Genomic DNA, 21,976 nt, shown 5'->3' with positions numbered 1-21,976 from the left:
CCACACCTGGCTGCCTTTGTCTCTCCAGTGGCAACACTTATACATAACACAGCTTTGATTATACTGATAGGAACCTCCTGGTGACACCAGCCCACAGGGATTGTGTCCGTCCGTCGTGCAGGGAGGGGCTGGGTGGGGAGGGTGGGCCTGGGTGGGAGGGGAGGGGCTGGGTGGGGAGGGGCTGGGTGGAGAGGGGAGGGTGGGGCTGGGTGGGGAGGGGCTGGTCACCCCGTGGTGCCCTTATAAAACTCAACGTTTAACCTACTCACGCCGGCTTGTGCCCACCCTCAGTCGGCCATATTTGCGGAATACACCACGCCGCCGTTGACCCTGGCCATTGACCGAGCAACCCAACGTTCCTACCAGCTCCCTCCGCAGGAATGTGTTAAGACATACCCACAATATCCGATTTTAATTACGGTGGCCACCTGTCCGGGTTTGACCAGAACAGTTTGAAAATTTGGCATGTGTTTGGGCGGCAGGAGTTGATTCATACAGAGATCTGGTGCCGGCATTGCTGTGTTGAACTTTATTACGGGAACCTGCACGGCATGGGGATGCAGCTCAACACCAAAGAATCATTGCTGTGCGCACTCAGCTTCAGGACTACAATGCATTTTTTTGGTTCACTTTTGATGGGTCCACTGTCCAAAAACAAACCTTGTTACATGTGGGGGATGTGGTGTACCCGTTCCAACTATATTGAGGGACATGTTATTGTATTCACAGCAAGATGAGCCATTTACAGTAACGTTATTTTCACCTTAAACATTTGTTTATTGCGTTTCTTCTAACCACAGACTTGCACAGACTCTATTGCACCGATGTGCTTGCAAAAAAAAAGATCAACGCAAAAAGTACTGCAGGATTAGACTATTGTTGCTTCCTGGATGGGTGACCACCATGCAAAACAGGTGTTATAGGCTGCTTTGGAGCTATGTGGTGGGCAGCAGGATACTTTTTGCTGCACTTCGAAGCTCTCGCGTCGATGCCACCTGCGTTCACCGTACTTCAGCGTGGCAAAGTACGGTCAAATACTCGCCACGACCCACACAGGCATGGGGAAGGCCCTCATCCAGCAGTGGTCTGACAAATGGGCTGCACGTGTGCCGTGTAGAGGTTTCTCCCTGCAACAAGCCGATGGGTGGCGATTTTTTGTTAACATTTTCAGCGTAAAGCTGCTGCGTGACATAACTGTTAATTCTGCGGGCGTCATGGGAGTCGAAAACGTGACGCGAAACCGAAACGTGACGCAAGCACCGAATGAACACGTGCTTCAAAAACAGCGCAAGGCCTTCATGCAAGAAACCATGACTTAATTATTTTTTCCTAACGGGGGGAAAAAAAAAAACCCAACCTGCGCTCAGCTTATAGGGGCGCAGCATGAAACACCGCAAAATGTCCAACTTCGATCACCGTGGGTGCTTTGCGAAGGTTCAAAGCAGCACTTGCTCAACCTCACAACAGATCAAACTTTGCTTCTACATCATTCCCACCTTTGTGTGCGAAACAATGAAAATCGGAGATCTTCGTTCAACGCGAGGGGAGCCGCAGAAACGGCAAAGCAAATTTAGGGCCTACTTGAGATTTTTTTTTTCTGACATTTGTCTCGAGGCCCAATCAGGAACTGGTTTGTCTATTGTGTAAAGAATCCCATCCGGTCCTTCATTCTGTTGTATAAAGAGCCGATCATAACTGGTCCGTGTCTAAAGACCACGTAACAGATAGATCTGTACCCTCTCGAGAGGATTTGTTCCTCATCTGAAGACCTCATTATTTACTGGCCTTTCTATCGATCATCTGGTCAACCTTGTTAGAGAACGGGTGAGATTATTTTCAACAAAATAACAAGAAAAAAAACATTCTGATGCCAACGTTAAAACGAATGCAAAACAAATCAGTAGGTTAACTACGCCTAATCAAATGGCTGCATATCGTACAATCGAGTGACAAAAACAAATAGCGTGCCGTAAATTCAAAAGTGTGGGAGGCAGGAAAGCAAAATGTCAATGACGGAATGCCAAGCAGGTGTGCGTGTACGCAGCAGAGGGATGCAAGTGCAAAATATACGAAACGACATCAATGGCAGATACCATCTCCTCGAGAGATCATAATAGGTCAGAAAAATATCCAGTGCAAGGATTGCGACAATAAAGAGAGTTACGCCAGGAGCAGCGACGTATCGATTTCACCTGCCCTGCGATTCGATGAATCGTTGCGATTCACAGGTCACGATTCAATGCGGGAGAACAGGTTCTTTGTAAAACGTCGTGGTGAACAGAGGTTACCGGGCCACCGCAGACACCGCGTGAAAACCGGCGATCCACAAGCTCCATCGCGTGATCATTGTTGTCCTTACAGGACGAATGGGTGCATCGCGCTGCGTCTGCACCGAACAGCCCTCGTCGCGTGGAATAATTGGATCTCGCGCAGCAGCTTTGACCAAACCGTTTCAAATGCCGGACGTGCCTCGAGTCGGGTTACAAATGAACCTCTCCCAAACCAGCTTTTGATGAGGAACAGTTTTGTGCAGCGTCTTGCACCGTCCTCCTTTGCGCCAACCAGGCTTCCCCGCCTTCACCGACCCGCGCTGACCAGCGGGAGGGGAGGGGGGGGGGGCAGTGCGGTCAAATAACCCCGACGACCCGCACTGTATGAGGGCAAGGCCGTCGTCCAGCAGTGGATCATCGCACGAGCTGTACACGCGCAACGGGGGCTGTACGGGTAGGACGACACTACTGGTGTGGTGTGTGTGCACTGCAGTGAGGAAGGTAGGCGCCTCATCGCATTGTGGGTCTTGTGTGTCGGGGGAGAGGGGCGGTGGGGAGAGGGGCGGTGGGGAGTGGGGCGGTGGGGAGAGGGGCGGTGGGGAGGGGTAGGGAAGAGGGAGGGGGATGATGCTCCGAACTGATCAGGGTTTCACGGGCAGCTGAGCTGTGATATCGACCCGGCAGATCGGGCATTTCCTGTTGGTGACGAGCCACTGGTCGACGCACGTTTGGTGGAAGAGATGCATGCAGGGCAGCCTCCTGTACCACCAGGGAGAGGCAGAATGAGGCATGGGGGGTGGGGGGGGCACACAGCAGAGATTTCCCCGGTCATTGAATATCTGAGGTCGCATATTCATCCTGACCAACTGACCGCCCACACCCAGTGCAGTTTTTGTGATGCACCTTTCATGTTCCATCCATGTTCACACATCAGACTTTTTCACAGAGCAACCTGTACAATCAGTCCGCGGCGAGCGGGATAAGCGGCGCTGTGCTGTGCCAAAATATATAAAGGAAGAGCAAGCAACGGCAATTCACAAACCTCACATCCTCCTCGTCCTCCAGCTCGCACAGACAGATGGTGCATTTCTCATCATCGCTCTCTTCGGCGTCTGGCCTCTTGTCCTCTTTACGAGGCCTCAGCTGTGAGGCCGGGGTGGGGGGGTTATTTTGGAAGGGGGGGGTGGTGAAACTACATTACCGGCCTTTGCTTGAACTAGCACAAGTCATGTAATGAATCACCATACCCGACTTCTTTTGATCATGATTCTACGCATGTCTGGCCAGGGCAAGATTATCAATCTGTGTTGTGTGTGTGTTGTCTTTGGAGCGTGTGTGTGGCGTTAGCACGGTTGTCTACGTGCGGTGCGAAAGAAGTTCAACTTACATACACACAAGTGTGCGTGGTGCGCGCATGTGGTGGTACCTGAAAAACCTTTCACAATTCTTTAACAGCTGTCAATACTACTAAACCAGGGCATTAATTCATTAAATTATAAGGATTCAGCATGATGGGATTACAGTAAAATTAAGGAGCATTGCATTTCAAACATTACAGAGCAGTACATATATCTATTAACAGGAATTGAACTGCTGCCTCTGTGCGAGCTGGCTCGTTGGCAAGCGTTCTGACTACCGGGCGAAACAGCAGCAGCAGCAGCCGCCACGTGCTTGTACCTTCTTGTACTTGTGCGCGCACGTGTACCACTCGATCGTGCTCTGAGAAGCCCCGTGCAGGATGAACTGGAAGTCAAAATTCATCAGGTCCTGCAAAACAGAACCGAAGCAGCAGCAGCAGCATCATCATCAACATCTCGCGACTATCAAACTTTTTTTTTTACACGGTGGAAAAATAATGTTGAACTTCTTTCACGCCATACATAGCCAACTGTGCTAATCGGAGAAGCAGTTCAGTGGGCCACAACAAGATCAACTCTGAGTGTCCTGGCGGGCAACTATGACGGCACGTGGCGACGTGCTGCCCATGGCGTCCATACGTGTGTGACCGCCGTGTTACACACCGCTCTCGTCTCCAGATATCGCATGGCTCTCTCTTGTGAACCTCTCACAACACTCTCATTTCTATCTCTTGATCATCTCATTTTCATGCTTAAACTGTTGATGTTTTAGGTTTGCTCTCCAACACACAGGTGTGCTGAAGTAGTAACGAATTGGCACGTTTTGTTCACGTGACAATCCCTTACTGATTGGCTGTGTCGGGTGCAAGTAGGGTTTATGACACATTTACATTAACGAGATCTAACCCAACTACAAATACCGTATTAAGAGATCGGCATGTCTCTATATGTGAACCACATCTCTGTGCGGGCCAAACCTCTTGGTGGGCCACTCCTGAGACCCTCCGAGAGCCAGACGCAGGCCATGGCCGCAACTTACAAGAACCTCGGTCAACGCGAGCGACATTATTCGTGCGAGTGAATTCCCAAGCCCCACAGATGTACTGCACGGTGTCAATGGATGATAGTACAACAAATAGGTTGCCGACCTATCTGTACAGCATAGTTTTGAGCCTTACCTCTTCATAAACGAGGGTTTTCTTTGGAGACTCCTTTAATTTTTTTTTATTCAAATGCTTTAAAAATGTCATATACTATGTATGCATGCTGAACTTCTTTTGCACAGTACGTAGCCCACCGTGCTAATCGGAGGTGCAGGAGAGCTGATCATTTACCTCCGATGACAAACACGTGGAGCAAAGATTTGCAAATCCAAGTGTATACATTTGTCTATTTGTCTTCATCCTAGAAAAAGATAAACCCCTTCCCCCCACCCCAACTCATCAACACAATTTCCGATGTCCTCACCTCCAGCTCTGGCCTTGGCACGGTGAGGATCTCTGCCATAAATACCCGGGGCAAACCGAGCTACACACCCAGGAGACACACGGGGGTTACACAGGGGAGACACAGAGACACAGCGGACACAAGGGGGATTCATATAGGCGATTGGTGACCGGGTAGAAACCATCAATTCGTGAGATTTGAGAACCCAGCAGAAGCAATATGTAGGTGATATCAAATCACTAAACATGAGAGCCCAATGTATTCACGACTAAGTCTAGGTGAGTCTGTGTGTGTCTATGTTCATCTATTGGTGTGTCTCTGAGCCTCTATGTCAGTCATTGGTTACCCTCCGAGACGATGAACTCGCTATACTAGAGAAACCCGGTTTAATCAAGGCCGGATGAAACCCAACATTTGAAACCAGAATCTCAGCGGTGCCAACACAGTACGTCGAACTCAAGTTTTATATCGCGCCATTCACACAAGGCCTCACAGCGCTTTATAACACAACCCCTGTAAAAACCATGAACACTAAAACTAAGAGTACAAAGACTGATACGCAAGAGAAAATACATGCGTTTTCAGACGAGCCTTAAAAACCTCGACTGATGGAGCGTCCCGAATGGACTGGGATATGACAATCTACAAATGAGGCGCCTGACTACTGAAACCTCTATCACCCATTGAATGCAGATTTGTCCTTGGTACGCTTAGATGCCTGGGTTTGGTGAATCGAAATTGCCAGACAGGGGCATGTGGTTTCCCTGACCTATGAGCGACAAGAACATTCCCCCCCCCACTCAGCTGCCCGTGACGAAATGCCAGGTGGTAACTGGCATTCTCTACTCGTCGATGCTTAATGCAAAGGGCTTCGAGATGCTTTTATTGATGTGGCGCGCGCTGTAATACATAATGCAGTCTGTGGACATTAAAAAAATGTGCTTTAAACCCTATTTATACACTTCCACTTATGAAATTTGTTATATTATTGGATCTTTTGGTAAAGTCACGTAGAAGGGAAATAATACAGTAATAAAAATAAAACATGTTTTACCGAAAGATCCAAGAATATGAATCCCTGCAGTCACGAAAGCTTTAAATCGAAATTTTAGTTAATTTAGTAAATGGATTCTTAAAATGTATTTATATTATTTTCATGCCCAGTGTGTGGGTGCTGCTGCTGCATCCTGTACAGCGCTTTGAGATCCTTAATAAAAAGCGCTATATAATTATTTCGATTTAAAGCTTTCGTGACTGCAGGGATTCAGCTTCTTGGTTCTTTCGGTAAAGTCACATAGAAGGAAAATAATAAAAATAATAAAAATAAAACATAATAAAATAATTCTCACGACGTTTCGGCTACAACGCAAGCAGCCGTCTTCGGCTACAACGCAAGCAGCCGTCTTCACCTGATTATTATTAATAAATACTCTTTGGTTCTTTCGGTAAACTCACGTAGGCAGAAAGATAATCGTAGATCATGACGTTTCGATCGCCACACAAGCAACCACTCCCACCTGAAGACGCTTGCTTGCATGGCGATCGAAACGTCGTGATCTATTATTTTTCTTCTACCTACGTGACTTTACCAAAAGAACCAAAGAGTATGGATTCCTGCAGTCACGAAAGCTTCAAATCAAGATTCTTATTTATAAAGTTGGACACCCGACGAAATCACCGGTAAGCCATCTGCCCATATATGGTAGGAAGCAGGCGTTGCCATTGCCCCTAGCGGTGTGTCTCTGCCAATATATGGTCTTGTGGAACCCGACTTGGAGGTGTCTATTGTATCGATTCTGGACAGTCGAACGACATCCACGTTAGAGTATCGATCCCTCGAGGTTTAATCACTGCGTGTATTCATTTCCAAGCGATCCCACGCATCGAGCAATCCCATTGGTTGCTATAGCGTCGTGTGAAACGCCACCCCCCTTTTTTTTTGATTGGCCAATATCTGCGTAATCGTTGGCCATTCGCTCGCACAGCGCCGTACGAATGTTTATCGACTGACCATGGGCGAGGGGTGGGAGGAGGAGCTCCCGAGCGTGGAGTGCTGGACCCGGACGGGGGAGGGACGTGTGGAGCGCAGCAGCGAGTGGGGCGGCAGCGGCAGGACGGTGCGCGGGACGGCGTGATGGAAGTCGGCCTCGCCGCGAGACCTGCGGTTTGTCATCGTCGTCGTCGCAACCCGTCGTCAAAATCATCGTCGTCAGTCATTGCTTGCAGCAGCAGTTGGCTTACATTATCGTTATTAAGGTCATCATCCTCAAAGTTATAAGCATTACCACTTCTTACAACTTCACCACCACCACCACCACCACCTGCAATCCGAACATTGTCGCAACCACCGCAAGCCACCGTCATCATCGCCACCATCACCATCGCCAACATCACAACTGAATCGGCAGCAAAACGAGCACTGCCACCTACAATTTTACCACCACCAACTACCAACAACAACCGCCATTCGCCACTAAGTGGTGGTAACGTCACCACGACGCTTGTGCCAGGCTATGTGCACCCACATTGCCACCACCATCCCCACCAATTTCAAAGACTAAGATCCCCCTTATAGCCTTAACAGACGTTTGGGGCAAGTGCTGTTAAGTGAGCACCTATCTATGAAGGCCAGCAAGACGCACGAGGGGGAGGGTGGCCAGCACCACGCCCGACCGCCTTTGTCTCCCCATTAGGCAATGTTTACCCACCGCACCAGGCACTCATTTGAGTCGAACTAGGGGCAGCCCAGAACCGGTTCAGATAACCGTCACCGGTTTTGGCCGCGAACGAAAATCGAACTCGGGCCGCCGGGTTCGTAGCGCAGCGTGCCGAACCGCCGCTGCTGCCACTGCCTACCGCCACTGCCTACCGCCACCGGCACCGAAGCGTCACCTGGAGTCGTCTCGAGTGGCCTGCGCGTCGTCCCCACGGTGCGCGGCGCTCGTGCGGGGGAACGCGCGGTACCGCGGCGCGGACAGCGGTGGCTCCCGGTCGCGATCCCTGCGGAAGCCAGACAGTGGTGAACGGTCACACGGCAACGATGACATTAAGCGGCGGTGATGTCACCCGTGCCGCTTCGTGCCAGGCTAGGTACACTCTTGAGGGCACGCGAAGTGTCGAAGGCTCACTGGCAGGTCACGGGACAAACCCAGGTGTTGTGGATTAACGGACTGAGATGACTGGAAGATGTACCACCTGTGTTATTCACTGTGCCACATACACGCACACAAGACACTAACACCCATGCACACATGTACACAACAAAAAAAATAACAGCCACCACGGTCCGGCACCAAGTGGCAAAGATGTCACCATGGCACTTGTGCCAGGCTAGGTGCACAGAAAAACACACGCACACATCCACACGTACACAAAGACATTTACCCGCACAGGGACATGCATCCACACGCAGACAAAGATTTTACACGCAGGCTTTCAATACAACCTTAATATGATGAAGAAAAGCCTATTATCACCAACCTCTAAATAGAGTCACCTTATTACAGGAATGTAGCCTACCAATCACAACGAGCAATCAATTCGAACTACCAAGCCGGTTCACATCATGCATGGCTGTTCTGATGACATCATGGCACCTACTTAAAGGACCTGGATCACGAGCTAAGCCTGACGATGCCGTTAAAAGTCACCTCCAGCGCAACTGTCAAAATGTTCATCTTCTTGGTTCTTTCGGTAAAGTCACGTAGAAGGGAAATAATAAAATAATAAAACATAATAAAATACAATTCTCACGACGTTTCGGCCACAACGCAAACAGCCGTCCTCAGGTGAAGAACAGGTCTGTCGGGAAAACATTCAGACGCTGTCTTCCCGACAGACCTGTTCTTCACCTGAGGACGGCTGCTTGCGTTGTGGCCGAAACGTCGTGAGAATCATTTAAATGGTTTATTTTTATTATTTTATTATTTACCGTCTACGTGACTTTACCGAAAGAACCAAGAAGATGAATCCCTGCAGTCACGAAAGCTTTAAATCGAAATTTGTCAAAATGCTGCTTGTCTCTCGACATTCCTGTTTGCCGAAAAGCCCAAATCCGTCGGCATATTTTTGCCCTTGGCGTGACAACTTGATTTGATTGGCTCTGTCCAACTCCCCGCCCCCGTGTGTCCTACATACGGGTAAACCATACGGTTTACCTGTATTCTTGTACAGGCAAATCGAGTTCAGGTCCATACGGCGTACAGCCGTTTAAATACGGGAAAACATTTTTTGTTTGTGTTTCTGCCTTGTGATGGGGACTTTTATAGGATGACCATTGAGATTTTTAAGGGCATGGAGTGACCAATAAGGTCTGAATTGGTCTATAATAAGGTAGTTACTGATAAAGCGGTTGAAAGGTATGTACATAGACCATTGGCGATTGTTTCTCCCTTATCAAAAAAAGGTAGACACGTTAATTAGCTCCGACTTACAGCCGGAATTGGTTGACCTACGGTGCTGTTGTTGTAGCAGCAGCAGTGGTTGCAATGGCAGGCACGGCCAGCTACCACCACAGCTCACAATGGAGGTGGCTACACTCTCACTGCTATCACAGCAGCAGCTGCAGTCACGACCATGGTCTCCACCACTCAAAGTGACCAAGCTCTCAACAACGCTAGCGCGCAAGCATCCACGTACCCGACACCATCGCCATCATCGTTGGGCTGCTGTTGCTGCTGCTGCTGCTGGCGGACGTAGTACGGCACCGGCACGCCGCCGTTCGCCACGAAGATGGGTTGTCCATACGAGACGTGCGAAGACAGCCGTGCATCGGCTGCCCCGTGCCCTCTCATCGAAGTGTGGTGCGCGAAGGCCTGGCCATCCCCTCCACTCCTCTGCTGCTCCTGATGCTGCTGCTGCTGGATGTGGCCGTGGTGATGGTGGCGGTGGTGGTGGTGGTGATGGTGGTGGTACAAGGATGCCATGTGTGGGTAGAAATGGGCTCGTGGCAGGGCGAGATCATAGCTGCCACCCAGAACCTGCGACTCGGACTGCATGTACTGCGGGAGGCGCCCACCAATCGGTTCATAGCTCGAGCTGGTCGTCCTTGCCCCGTCCGCACCGTCACGTTCGAAGGGCGGCTGGCGTTCCGAGGCCTCCCCAGCGCTGGTCAATTCCACCGGTGCTCCCAGCGCCGCACTCCTCACCAACGCGGATAGCACCATCAGCGGCGGCGGTGGTGGCGGCAGCGGCGGTGGTGGCGGCGGCGGCGGTGGCGGCGGCGGCATTGACAGGAAAACATCAGATGGCTCGGCTGAGCGACGGCGGAATGGGTAGCCAATCGCCGGGGAGCGTGGCAAACGCTGGCAGGCATTGGCCCAATCCGCCGGCCCAGCCACCCCCGTGGTCGACGGCCAGCGGAAGCCGCAGCGCCGCTTGGGCGTAGAGTTGAGCAGCGTCGACGAACCCACATCATCGCCGGCGCCGTTTGCCCGCGCGTGTGGCTCCGCCCGCAGCTCCTGAGGCAGGGGCGGGAAGTCGAAGTGCGAGCCGTCGCCCTCGCCCGGGAATTGAACCTCATCCAAGCCAGGCACCGGGGTCGGAGGCCGGGCGCAGCCTACCGCCGATGCCGACGACTCCGCGGCGCCATCGGTGCCGGGCGGCACATCGGTGGCCACTGCCAGCGCCGCCTTCGTTGCTTCCCAGCAGCGGTGGAGCCGCTCGACGCGGTTCGCCATCAACTGGCGGGTGGCCGCTACCAACACCGCAACATCAGCGGCAGCAGCAGCACCGGTCCCTGCAACTGCGTCCGACGCTTGCGTGGACGCGGCCGAAGCGGCAGCGCCGTCAACGACCACGTCGTCATCCTCGTCCTCGTCATCGTCGTTTTCATCGTCGTCCTCCTCGCCGTTTGCGTCGAAGAGGAAGAAGGGATCGGGGGTCGAGGATCGACGCGCTGCCGCGAGCCGGCGCCGCTGCTGGTGATCTCCGGCGGTCACCGCGCGCCTGATGGCGCAGTTCGCTTGGTGACAGCAGCGCCCCAGCAGTTGCTGCTGCCGCCGGCGGCCCCGCGGCGAGGCGGGCGAGGCGGGCGAGGCGGGCGAGGTGGGCGAAGCGGGCGAGGCAGGAAGCGAGAAGAATTCCGGCGGCTGAGCGGGCACCTGGTTTGCTGCTGCCGCAGTCACGCTTGTCGTGGTGACAGGCGTTGCGGTCGCGGTATCGTCGTCAAGGCGGCGAGTCTCGCCGGCCCCGTCGACAGCTTCCGCCGGGGATGACCGCCCACGAGCGGAGGTAGCGGCGCAGCCGCCCGGCGGGGTTGGAGGGCACGAGAAGCACGGGCAGACGCGGCGATGCGACGGGGAGACGCACAGGGAGGGGAGACGCGCGCATGCGCTGCCTGCAAGCGGGAGTCGCAAACGAAGCGTCAGGGGAGGAACAGCCAAGCACTTCACTTGTACGCGTACACGGGCAGGGGCGAACACGGTTCGAGACTGTGCGCCATACGGCCCACAGCCATTTGAGGCCTGCCCCTTCGTAGCAGCCCACAAACCACAATCATCCAAGACTGCGAAAACCTTATTGACAGACATCACCCAGCCTACAGCAGAATTGCTCATGGCGTTAGCGATGGGTGGCGGTAATGGCGGTGACGATGGTGACGGTGGTGAGGAGGGGGTGGTGCAATTGTTAGCGGCGGTGGCTAAGACGGCGGGTGCTGATTATGGCGGTGATGGTGACGGCAGTCGCAATGGTGGCGGTGGTAATACTCACAGTGGGCGACACGCCGCATGGCTGTGCCTGAAGGCGTAGAGAGGCCGGCCGGTCCCCACGCCTGGCTGAACAAGCTGCGGCGCAGGAGTGGAGAGGGGCACTCGGACGACAGCGCCGGCTGAGCGGGTGTGGCTCCGTCGGGCGGCAACGCGGTCAGCCCCTCCGAGGAGACCGGGTCAGCTGGGGCTCGGTCCAGGCTCGAGCGACGACTGGGACTATCCGTCATATCCTGAAAATGTGAACAAAAGCGGTTAAGATACAAGCTGGAATTATCATTGTAGCCGAGCATCAGCCGTGGACAATCAACTGTTGAATGAAGGCCTTCCGAGTTGTAGCCATCTCTCTGGAGCCTGTCATGAATAAAACCACATCTCCAGACGCTGCACGAAGTAGTTGGATGTGCATCTCGGAAAAACAAAGAGGTGTATGTGTAAAAAATATAAAATACGGAGAAGAGATGACGCAGTCAGGCAGAGGGGAAGAGGAAGGCCTTCCGCCTACAGACAGGGGCACCAAGTCAACAGCTTTGGTGGAAGGGGGCTAGCATTCCAGACTGTGTGGGCAGCAGAAAAGCTTTGGTTGCCGGAGCAGCGTCGAGTGAATGGAGCGGAGTGGAGCGAGATGGGAGAGTCATTGGACGATGTTGAGGATTAGTTAGGGTGATCTGGGCATCGTTGCAGGATCGTATTGGGAGCGATTAACAGGTTATGTGGTTTCGTTTACAGGTGGGGATGAGAGAAGGGATATGGGGAGAGGCTCTAGAGGAGAGAGCTACATGTGATGAAGCATGTATGGGGGAAGAGAACTAGAACAGAAATATCGGTTGGGCTGGCTTCGACATAACATATCTTCTGCAAACGTTTAAAATATTTTCTTTTTGACCTGTAAGCAGTGCAATACAAGTAGATTTCGTATAATATTCTTTCAGGCTGAGAAATGTAATTCATCGCTTCATTATTTACCTGTTTTATCAATCTTGAAGAGTAATTTATTAGCCGCCCAACCTACCCGATCCCTTTGCTTTCATCACGTCCACCCACAAGCGAACCTGATTGGCGCCGACGCTGCTGCAGGCCGCGTTGCGGAGGCGCCCGACAGCACCACCGGAGCCCGTGGGCGGGCCCGGCTGACCCCCGAGACCCAGCACGGAGTATCCGTTAAACCCCATGGTGCCGTCCAAGGGCTGCATCGCGGCGAAGGGAGCGGGGGCAATGGGCGGCACCAACAGCAAGGGTGGCAGAGACGTCGGCAGTGGCGAGCGCCAGGCGCCGGCCCCCACGCCGCCCCGGTGGTGGTGGTAGTGGTGGCCGCCGCCACCGACGCCGCCCAGCGCGTTGAAGTACGGGTGGCTCCGGTGAGCCACAGTCGGCTGCGTTTGTGCGGCGCCGGTGGTTGCGGCGGCAACCCACAACTCGCAGCACGGTGGTGGCGGCGGCGGCGGTGGCGGTTGCGACGGCGGTTGCAACTGCGGCGGCGGTTGCAATTGCGGCGGCGGTTGCAATTGCGGCGGCGGTTGCGGCGGTAGCCGCTGCGGTGCGGCCACCGCCGGAATCTCCGGTACCAGCAACGGCTGACGCAGCCATGATGCCAGCGTGGAGGAAGGGTGGCGCTGCGCGTTGTGGTGGTGCGTGTGGTGGTGGTGGTGAGAGTGGTGGTGGTGCGTGTGGTGGTGGTGATGGTGCGAGTGGTGGTGGTGCGAGTGGTGGTGGCGTAGGCGCGAGTGCGGGAGCGGGCCGCCCAGGCCCGAGCGGGCGTTCAACCACTGGGGGGAGCAGTCGTGCGTGCGATTGAGCGGGGATGGCGGCGTGTGCGGCGGCGGCGCGTGCGGCTGGGAGTGCGACGGGGAGGCATTCGGGGTGGAGTCGTGGGAGGAGTCCGCGCAACATTGACCGGCGCTCGGAGATTCGGCCTCATCTGCAAACGCAAGGGGGGACAGGGTGTCACCCTGGTCGGTGGCTACTCAGCCTGTCATTTTAATTAGAGCCGGGACGATGAGTCGATAAACAAAATCATAACGGAATGCTGGCCGCTCCAAAACCTTGTCTTCCGAAGGCTGGAAACCCCTGTATATAATACACTCCCGAGGGTGATGCGCCTGGTGATGGCAGGACCTAGCCTCTCCACCCCTTCACCAATTAACAGAGCAGGGTGGTGAAGTATGGCCAAACAACCCCCATGACTGAAAAATATGTGTAGAGGTCTTCATCCATCAATGGATTGGTAAAGGGCTGTGAATGAGAGTTTATTTTTTATTTTTTACGATGATCGTGACAACTTCTGTGATTCATTAATACTTCTGAATCGGTGGTGAAAATTCCACTTTCACGCATCAAGCGTAGCAGCTTCTTAGAGGGTGGTGTTCATTTTATCGACCATACAGGGATAACGACGACTCGCTTGACCCATAGCTTGGGGTCACATCCCAGGCCACTATGACTACCACTATGACCACCACCAGTCAGTCAGGTCATCGCTAAAAAAACAACCAACATCATACCAAACCATCATCGACAACAACATAAGCACCACCAACACCATCCGCGCTACCACCAACACTTCCATCATCTGCACCACCAACACCAGCACTCCAAACATCACAGTGTCCACCATGATCATGTCACCGATGACAAAGACCCCCCCCCCCCGTACACCCTGAAACAGATTGTTGGGGCAAGCGCTGTTAGCGAGCACCAATTAAGGCTGCCAAGATACACGAGGGGGTGGGTGGCCAGCACCACGCCCGGCTGCCTTTGTCTCCCCAGTGGCGATTATTTTTACACACCGCACCAGGTACTCAATGAGGCCGAATCATGTCACCACCACCAGCAACACCAACAGTACGGGCAGCATGACAACCATATCCTCCACCAACATCATCACAACACCCCCAACCACCACCACAATACCACTTTACCGACAACACTGCCACCACTATCAACACTATCCCGCACCTCCCATTAGCACGGTTGGCTACGTACAGTGCGAAAGAAGTTCAACATATATACAAAACGATGCCCATATTACCTGAAACATTGTTGGGGCAAGTTTTGTTGGTGGTGATGTTAACACGCTGTACCAGGCACTCATTTAAGGCCAAGTAAACCTGGGGGAGGGCCTGGGGTCGGTCAGATACACGTCACTGATGTTGGCCACATCTTCACCACCAACCAAAAAATACCACTTCTGCAATCCAATCCCCACCAACACCACCACCTCCTCCTCCTCCTCACCGCCACATGGTCGATGGAGAGGTCCCCCCGTGGCTCCGCCGGGAGGGGAGAGAACATCGTTGGGGCATGGAGCCCAGGGCAGGCTGTGCCCCACCATGTCTCCATTGGCACTGCTGCTCCCCCTGCTCCTCCTGCTGCTCCCACCACCAAAATAAAACAACAAATCCTCAGTGACAGCATCATTGACAATGGGAGCTCACAAGAAAGTCATCGGGGCTCATGGTGGTGTGTTTATTTGGTCTTGAAATAATAAATGCAGGGGATGGCTCTTAATCATTACCACAACCACCAAAAAGAGGCCAATACCACCACCAACAACAATACCATGGTGGTGCTGATCCCGTGATACTGGTGGTGGTGATGGTTGTGTTATTGGTGCAGTTGGCAGTTGTGGTTACGTTAATATTGTGTGTTAATGACAAACGTAGCGAATTTGTTGCATACTTATACACCAATTGGCTGAAACCTTCTACGTATATATTTGAACCACCATTGCGATACGTTTGTGTTGCTGTGAACGTAACACAGTTGAAATTGTACAAGGCTTCCCAAGAAGCACACTTCCCACCCAGCCTGTTAATAAAAATAACGCGAAAGTTGGAACTTACCCGGACGATACTTCTCCGCCGTCGGCAAAACTTTCCGTGCGATCCAGAAACGGCTCATTGAGACTGGGAATGGAGTCAAACCCGTTATCCTCCGATGCGGCGAGCTCCCCACCATCCGCCGCAAACAGGCTGCACGGCATGCCGTGATTTGCCGGCGAGGAAGCCGCGCTCCGACTGGCGCAAATTGCGCAGTCGCCCGATTGGTCGGACGTCTCGGGGCCGGGTGGGAGCAGCAGCAACTCGTCTTCAGAGTTTGCGAGTGCCAGTTGGTCTGCGCGAGAGAGCGAGGATGTGGAAACTTGACTACCCAGTTAATTATTTAGCAACATCTATTTTAAAAATGTAAACGTTGGTTAGTGCATCAAAAGACAATATTATTATTAAACACCTTTGCCCAGAAAAGCCTCTATGAGCCTATTGACTGTTGTTTGGAGGGTCCTACCAAGCGTTCACAGCAGGGGGTGATCATTGCTATGTATACTTCAATTGAGTAATGTTAGCACGGTTGGCTATGTGCAGTGCAAAAGAAGTTCAAGATACATATAAGTGGCAGGTAATTTATCTAATTTGGCACGAGCACACAATGGCCTAATCTTGCAAAAAACGTCACGAGAACTCTTAACGTCCACTGTGATGCAGACGGCACCAATTTTTACGGATGTTAAACCTGCGGTGTTAACCAGGGTGACTGCCAGATTCGAACCGTGAACATCTACAGGAAGCGGCGAGCGTGTTACCGCTAGGCCGTGTCATCGGCCATTGCTCGTTCAACCGGGCAGATGCTCCGACTAGTGATGGTGAGCGACTCACAATGACTATGACAGTGGTTTTATTTTTGCGCTGTATATTCTTTGTGAGAGAGTACTATTAAGGGCTGTTGAACCTAGCCTATTACCTCATTAAAATGTTATTGAAAATTATAGCTATATTTAAGGTTTTTAAAATCCCCAATTAAGTTTATCATTTTGCAAGAGGTGTTTGCAGTTTCATTGATCTTTTTATCATATTTAACATCTTCTTGGTTCAGGTGGAGAGCAGGTCTGTCGAGTAGACGGCTGCTTGCGTTGTGGCCGAAACGTCGTGAGAATTATTTGATTATGTTTTATTTTTACTATTTTATTATTTCCATTCTACGTGACTTTACCGAAAGAACCAAGAAGATGAATCCCTGCAGTCACGAAAGCTTTAAATCGAAACATATTTAACATATTATGTTGTTTTAACCAGGTCTTGCTTGATGAGACACTTAAGAGTAAATTGGTGCTCACCTGCTTATAAACGAACTGTATGAGTGAATGAACTATAATGAGGCTCTCACCTAGTTAAAAATACAGTTCAGGCGTGTAGGCATGGTTATATGGCAGTTGATTAAAGAGTCAAGTAGCAATTAGAGATTCTGTGGCAACCCAGAGTCTCACTGCAACCAACACAAACAGGTGCAAAGTGATGGAAAATATTGTGACCTACAACCCACAGGAGTGGTGCAACAACTCCAATGCGACAAGGCCACGGACCTTTCCAAAAAGACGAACGCAAAATATAACGTGCAGCCACCTCGCTCGCGATGCTCCCACGAGCACCCGTCGCTGCCGCCCGAAGCCGTGTGGAAGGCGTCCTCCTCCTCATCCTCCTCGTCCTCCTCGTCATCATCAGAGAGCAGCCTATCCCGTGCGCCCTCCCTCCGGTACACCCACAGCGTCGCCTGGTCACCGGCGCTGCCCCTGCGACCACCCCCGCCGCTCACTTCCTCGCTCGCTCCCGCTCCCTGCAACCGCGCCTGGGACAGCCCCAGGTCGCTGCGGCTCCTGCCCCAGCCGCGCGTCACGGCCGCCCAGCTGGCGTCGTCGTCGTCGTCGTTATCGTCATCGCCAGCGCAGACGCCGCTGCTGCTTACGCAGTGCTCGGTTGACGATGCGTCTCCATCTCGGCAACCAGTACTGCCAGGATCATCAATTATGGTCCAAACTGGCCTTGCTTCTACTGCCGCTGCCGCCGTTTCTGCCAACGTTACTCCGTCGGCCCCTTGCTCCCAGTGCCCGCCCCACACTCCGGCACTGGTGTACAAGTGGCCATCTTCATAAATAATTTCATCTTCACTGCTGCTGCTGCTGCTACTGCTGGTGTCACTAGTAGTGTCGCTGCTGCTGCTGGTGTTGTTGGCACTAGTACCGCTGCCGCCACCACCACCGCCACCGCCACCGCCCGCAGGCTCATTGCGCACACTCAATACCTCTTCCAGCTTGCGCCTCAGTGCCAGGTATCGCTCCATGTGGCTGGGGCGCTCCTCCTGGCCCCAGCTCTCTCCTCGTCCAGCTGCTATGGGGAGCCCCCACCAGACAGAAAAATATCACAACAGCACAATACACGATGCAACAATGCAATGTATTTCAGTATGACACTATACGATACTCTCTGTTTCTTTCGGTCAAGTCACGTAGGTGACTTTATTTAACTTTATACCTACGTGATTTTAACGAAAGAACCAGAGAATATATATTACTGCAGTCACGAAAGCTTCAAGTCTACACTATACGATGTGATACAACAGTGTAATGTACTTCAGTGTGATGCGATACAATGTAATGATTAGTGTAGTTTGTTTAAATCAGATGAAAACTTAAGATACCAGATTAAAAGCACAATTAATTTGCATGATGATATACATTTTTACGCAACTTTGTGTTCACAATGTTCTGAATGATCACAACAAGACTGACAAAGCATTACCACTTACAACCTTGCCTGGAAAGTAAAAAAAACACAAATGCAAAACGTATGTTAATTTTGCTTAGAAAAATGCATTAACACTGTAAAATGTATCAGCGATTACGTAGCTGTTTGGCGATAAAACACAGCTGTCACATGTCATGTACATGCCTCGCTCCCCAATGACATCTCTGTGTGTGACATCACACATCCTGCACTCTGTGACGTCTCGTCGTACGGTTTGGAAGGTAACTTTTTATCACCAATTAAATACTTCTCAGAACAAAGTAATGCTGGAAAACGTTACAGAACGCATTATGTACGATGTTTCTTTCTTGTTAGCCAGTTTATTTGCATACTTGTTTGCTCGTCTGCAGTTATATGGGCACCGAATCACTGACTTTTGACAAGTTAAAATCAGACAATCCATCATGAAAATAAAACATTTTACTTATTTTTTCGCAAGCATAGTTCATCCTTAAAAAGGATATGGCCACAATCAGGAATGAACTGTATGGGCTGTGAATTGGCATAACCTTAGAAACATGCGTTTCGAGTATTTGGCTGTTATAAATTTCCAGGTGATAAGCCACTTCGTTGAGCTATCAATTTGTGGCCAGGTCACTTCTGAAAAAGAGCTACAGAGCTCAGTGCGCCTTACCTGGTAAAATAAAAAATAGTTAAGTTTTTTAGTTTAGTTTTTACCTGTGGTGGAGGTCTTGTCACGGCGGTCCCTTGACCTCATGTCGACACCGCCCGCTCGCATCGCTGCCTCATGGCTCGCAGCTCCATCGGCCGCGGCATCGCAAGCGCGGCACCCGAATCTGGACCCTGGGATAAACCCGGTCTCTTCGGCAGCCTCACTTCCACGGGAAGCCACCGCCCTGTCGCAGCTTCCATCCCCACCACCACAACCGTCACCGATACCGCCACCACTGTTGCCACCGCCATCATCGCCAGCACCGTTATGGTAACTGAGACGATGGCATGGGGGAGGTGGAAGATTGGGAAGAGGAGGAGGTGGTGGTGGTGGAAGCTCCGCTGAGGTTAGATGATCAGTGTCAACTTCGTCCGGAATTTGAACCACAAACGGGAGTGGTGGAGGAGATGGTGGTGGGGACAGCTCGCAGAAGCCAGGGCACGAAATCACCGTGCTTGGTGGTGCAGAGCACATTGTGAGACCAGCCCTGAAAGGAAGATAACTTTATTTTAATGGTGATCTATGGCATTAGGACCACAATGCACTTCTTCAGGAACTACTGGTGGTTTATTTTCATTATGCGCAAAGGCTGAGTGCCTTTTACACGTTGTTGTGTTGCTGAAATATATATGGTTTTCCGGCCTGCACTATTTTTCTTTAAAAATTGCGTTCATCTCGTCATTTATAGATTTGATTGTTGGAGGTACAGTAGTGGAAAATAATTACGCCTTGCAAACTAGAGTTTATACGTATACATTCATTAATCGCCATTATCATATGCAATAATCATCATCATCCCATATATCATATACCATATACTGCATCATACAAAGGACTATCCTCAACTTTCCGATGTCATACCTGTCAACCCCTTATAAGTCCCTACCTTAATCCAGACAAATTCGGACCCTATTGGCCACCCCGTGCTCTTAGAAATGTCAACGTTCATCCTATAAAGCCGGTATTGAAATGGCTGTACGCCGTATGGACCTGTCAACTCAATTTCCCCGAACAAGAATACGGTTAAACCGTATGGGTTGACAGGTACGAGGTTTTCACGGTTGGCTACGTATGGTGCGAAAGAAGTTCAACATCCGTACAACTCATCATAATCATCTATGACCATACACCTCATCCTACACATTCATCAATATCATTCCATATCCGATGACTTTGCAATCATCACTATATTATGCACTCCTCTCACCATGTTCCTACGTAGCATTATTGCGCAAATACCGATCTCATGAGAATCATTCGCCCTTTCGTGCAAACCATTTTGACTACACTTTAGGGCCAAAAAAACCCATTTCCAATCCCCCTTTACACCGTCTCCAATGCAAACGTCACGAATAAACGATGCACGAGTTTCCCTTGCCCCGGTGGGCGAGAACTCGCGCTAAGGGAAGCCGTTTGAGAACCGGGGCGACCGCACCTCTCCCGGCGGCAGGCCGCTTAGGCAACAGCGAGGCTTTCCCAACCCACCTTAGGCCTCGACCGTCATTCCCGCATAAAAAAAAAATTAAAACACTAAAAAAAACTCAAACTCGCGACGCACGGCTAGTTGCCTCCTCTAGCGCCGACATGCAACCGCACGCGCGCGTGTACAATTTGGTTAGCGAACGCATACAATTACACGATAATTATTGTGAATTATGGCCATCGGCCTTACCCACCTCCTCCTACCGAGGCTGTTTACTCGTCGCATGACGTCACGCCACAGCCGTAATCCTATTGGTCCTCGCAGATCCCCCGGCTCCGCCTTTATACCCCCCCCCCCCTCACATACAACACTGAGTGTTGTATGTGAGAATCAGAATAAAATAATAATACATGAAAATAACTGAATTGATGCACTCAGTGATTTAATTTAGTTATTTTCATTTATTATTTTTTTTACCCACGTGACTTTTTCCGAAAAAACCTAAGAGCATGAATCCTAATAAAATAAAATAATAATAAATGTAAATAACTACATTGATGCACTCAGTGATTTAATGTAGTTATTTTCATTTATTATTTTTTATAATTTTTGCCTACGTGACTTTACCGAAAAAACCTAAGAGCATGAATCATAATAAAATAAAATAATAATAAATGAAAATAACTAAATTGATGCACTCAGTGATTTAATTTAATAAAATAAAAGAATAAATGAAAATAACTACATTGATGCACTCGGTGATTTAATTTAGTTATTTTCATTTATTATTTTTTACCTACGTGACTTTACCGAAAAAACCGTAGAGTATGAATCCTTGCAGTCACGAAAGCTTCAAATATAGAACGCTGAGCGTCACTCAAGTCAACGCAAATCTCAGAAATCACAAGTTGTTATTCATTTACACTGGAGGAATCCTACATTAGATTTGTACCTCCAAATTAAGCATTACTGTACTTGATTATTATTTTGTAACACGTGCCATCAGCCACACCGTGGGTCATCCTGGGAGTGCATCAATAATCATAACAGCAACGTTCGTTCTAAAACAAGTTACAATTCCGGTCCGGTGTGAACATTTCCGCGTCTGTCATCAGTAGAGGTCAGACTCTGCTTGAACTCAGAATCAGAATACGTATTTCTTCTTGAATCATTGCCTCACTTGATGCAGCTAATTCGGCTGTGACGGTCCCACCTGATGACGGAGACTTGTGTTGCCTCCGAAACGTCGTGATTTTTGTTTTTATTTTATTTTATTTTCATTAATTTTGATGTTTTACCTACGTGCCTTTACCGAAAAAACCTAAGAATATGATTCCTTGCAGTCACGAAAGCTTCAAATCTAGAATCAGAATACGTGTTTATACTTGAGGAATCCGATGAACTATAAAGCTTTTTTTCACAGACGTCCAGCGGAACAAGGAAGACTATCCAATCTGAGATTTCTCCCTCCAAATTAAACATTACTTGATTATTATTATTTGTGACACGTGCCATCAGCCACGC

At 50.7% G+C, this 21,976-nt stretch overlaps 1 protein-coding gene across 4 annotated transcripts; it reads right to left on the bottom strand.

Moving 5' to 3' along the window:
* Positions 1-506: 506 nt before the first annotated feature.
* Positions 507-20,739, bottom strand: LOC144949335 (uncharacterized). 4 transcript variants are annotated; one of them, XM_078879304.1, is made up of 14 exons: positions 20,515-20,739; positions 19,035-19,516; positions 17,178-17,939; positions 15,624-15,894; positions 15,016-15,149; positions 12,834-13,699; positions 11,786-12,014; positions 9,713-11,411; positions 7,967-8,074; positions 7,086-7,233; positions 5,096-5,155; positions 3,948-4,037; positions 3,313-3,413; positions 507-3,029 (listed from the first exon to the last, which is right to left on the bottom strand). In XM_078879304.1, exons 2-14 carry the CDS (start codon positions 19,501-19,503, stop codon positions 2,912-2,914), a joined length of 5,055 nt encoding a protein of 1,684 aa, XP_078735430.1. In that variant the 5' UTR covers positions 19,504-19,516; positions 20,515-20,739; the 3' UTR covers positions 507-2,911. The 4 variants fall into 4 exon arrangements, with proteins under 4 accessions (XP_078735430.1, XP_078735428.1, XP_078735429.1 ...); XM_078879302.1 differs by having other exon boundaries at positions 20,706-20,739; XM_078879303.1 differs by having other exon boundaries at positions 17,178-17,936; positions 20,706-20,739.
* Positions 20,740-21,976: the final 1,237 nt, after the last annotated feature.

Source organism: Lampetra fluviatilis, chromosome 53, assembly GCF_964198595.1.
Source record: "Lampetra fluviatilis chromosome 53, kcLamFluv1.1, whole genome shotgun sequence".
In the NCBI taxonomy this organism is placed as follows: Eukaryota; Metazoa; Chordata; class Hyperoartia; order Petromyzontiformes; family Petromyzontidae; genus Lampetra; species Lampetra fluviatilis.
The sequence above is the reverse complement of the archived record's forward strand: the minus strand, read 5'-3'. Positions and strand labels throughout refer to the sequence as shown.

What these genes read in the sequence shown, in the direction of transcription:
- LOC144949335 (XM_078879302.1), bottom strand. Translation starts at nt 20,737, where the DNA reads ATGCGACGAGTAAACAGCCTCGGTAGGAGGAG. An exon ending in GGCGGAGAAGTATCGTCCGG is followed by an intron (nt 15,150 to 15,623) that starts GTAAGTTCCAAC and finishes TGGTGGGAGCAG; the next exon opens with CAGGAGGAGCAGGGGGAGCA. An exon ending in TCTCCATCGACCATGTGGCG is followed by an intron (nt 13,700 to 15,015) that starts GTGAGGAGGAGG and finishes TTGCGTTTGCAG; the next exon opens with ATGAGGCCGAATCTCCGAGC.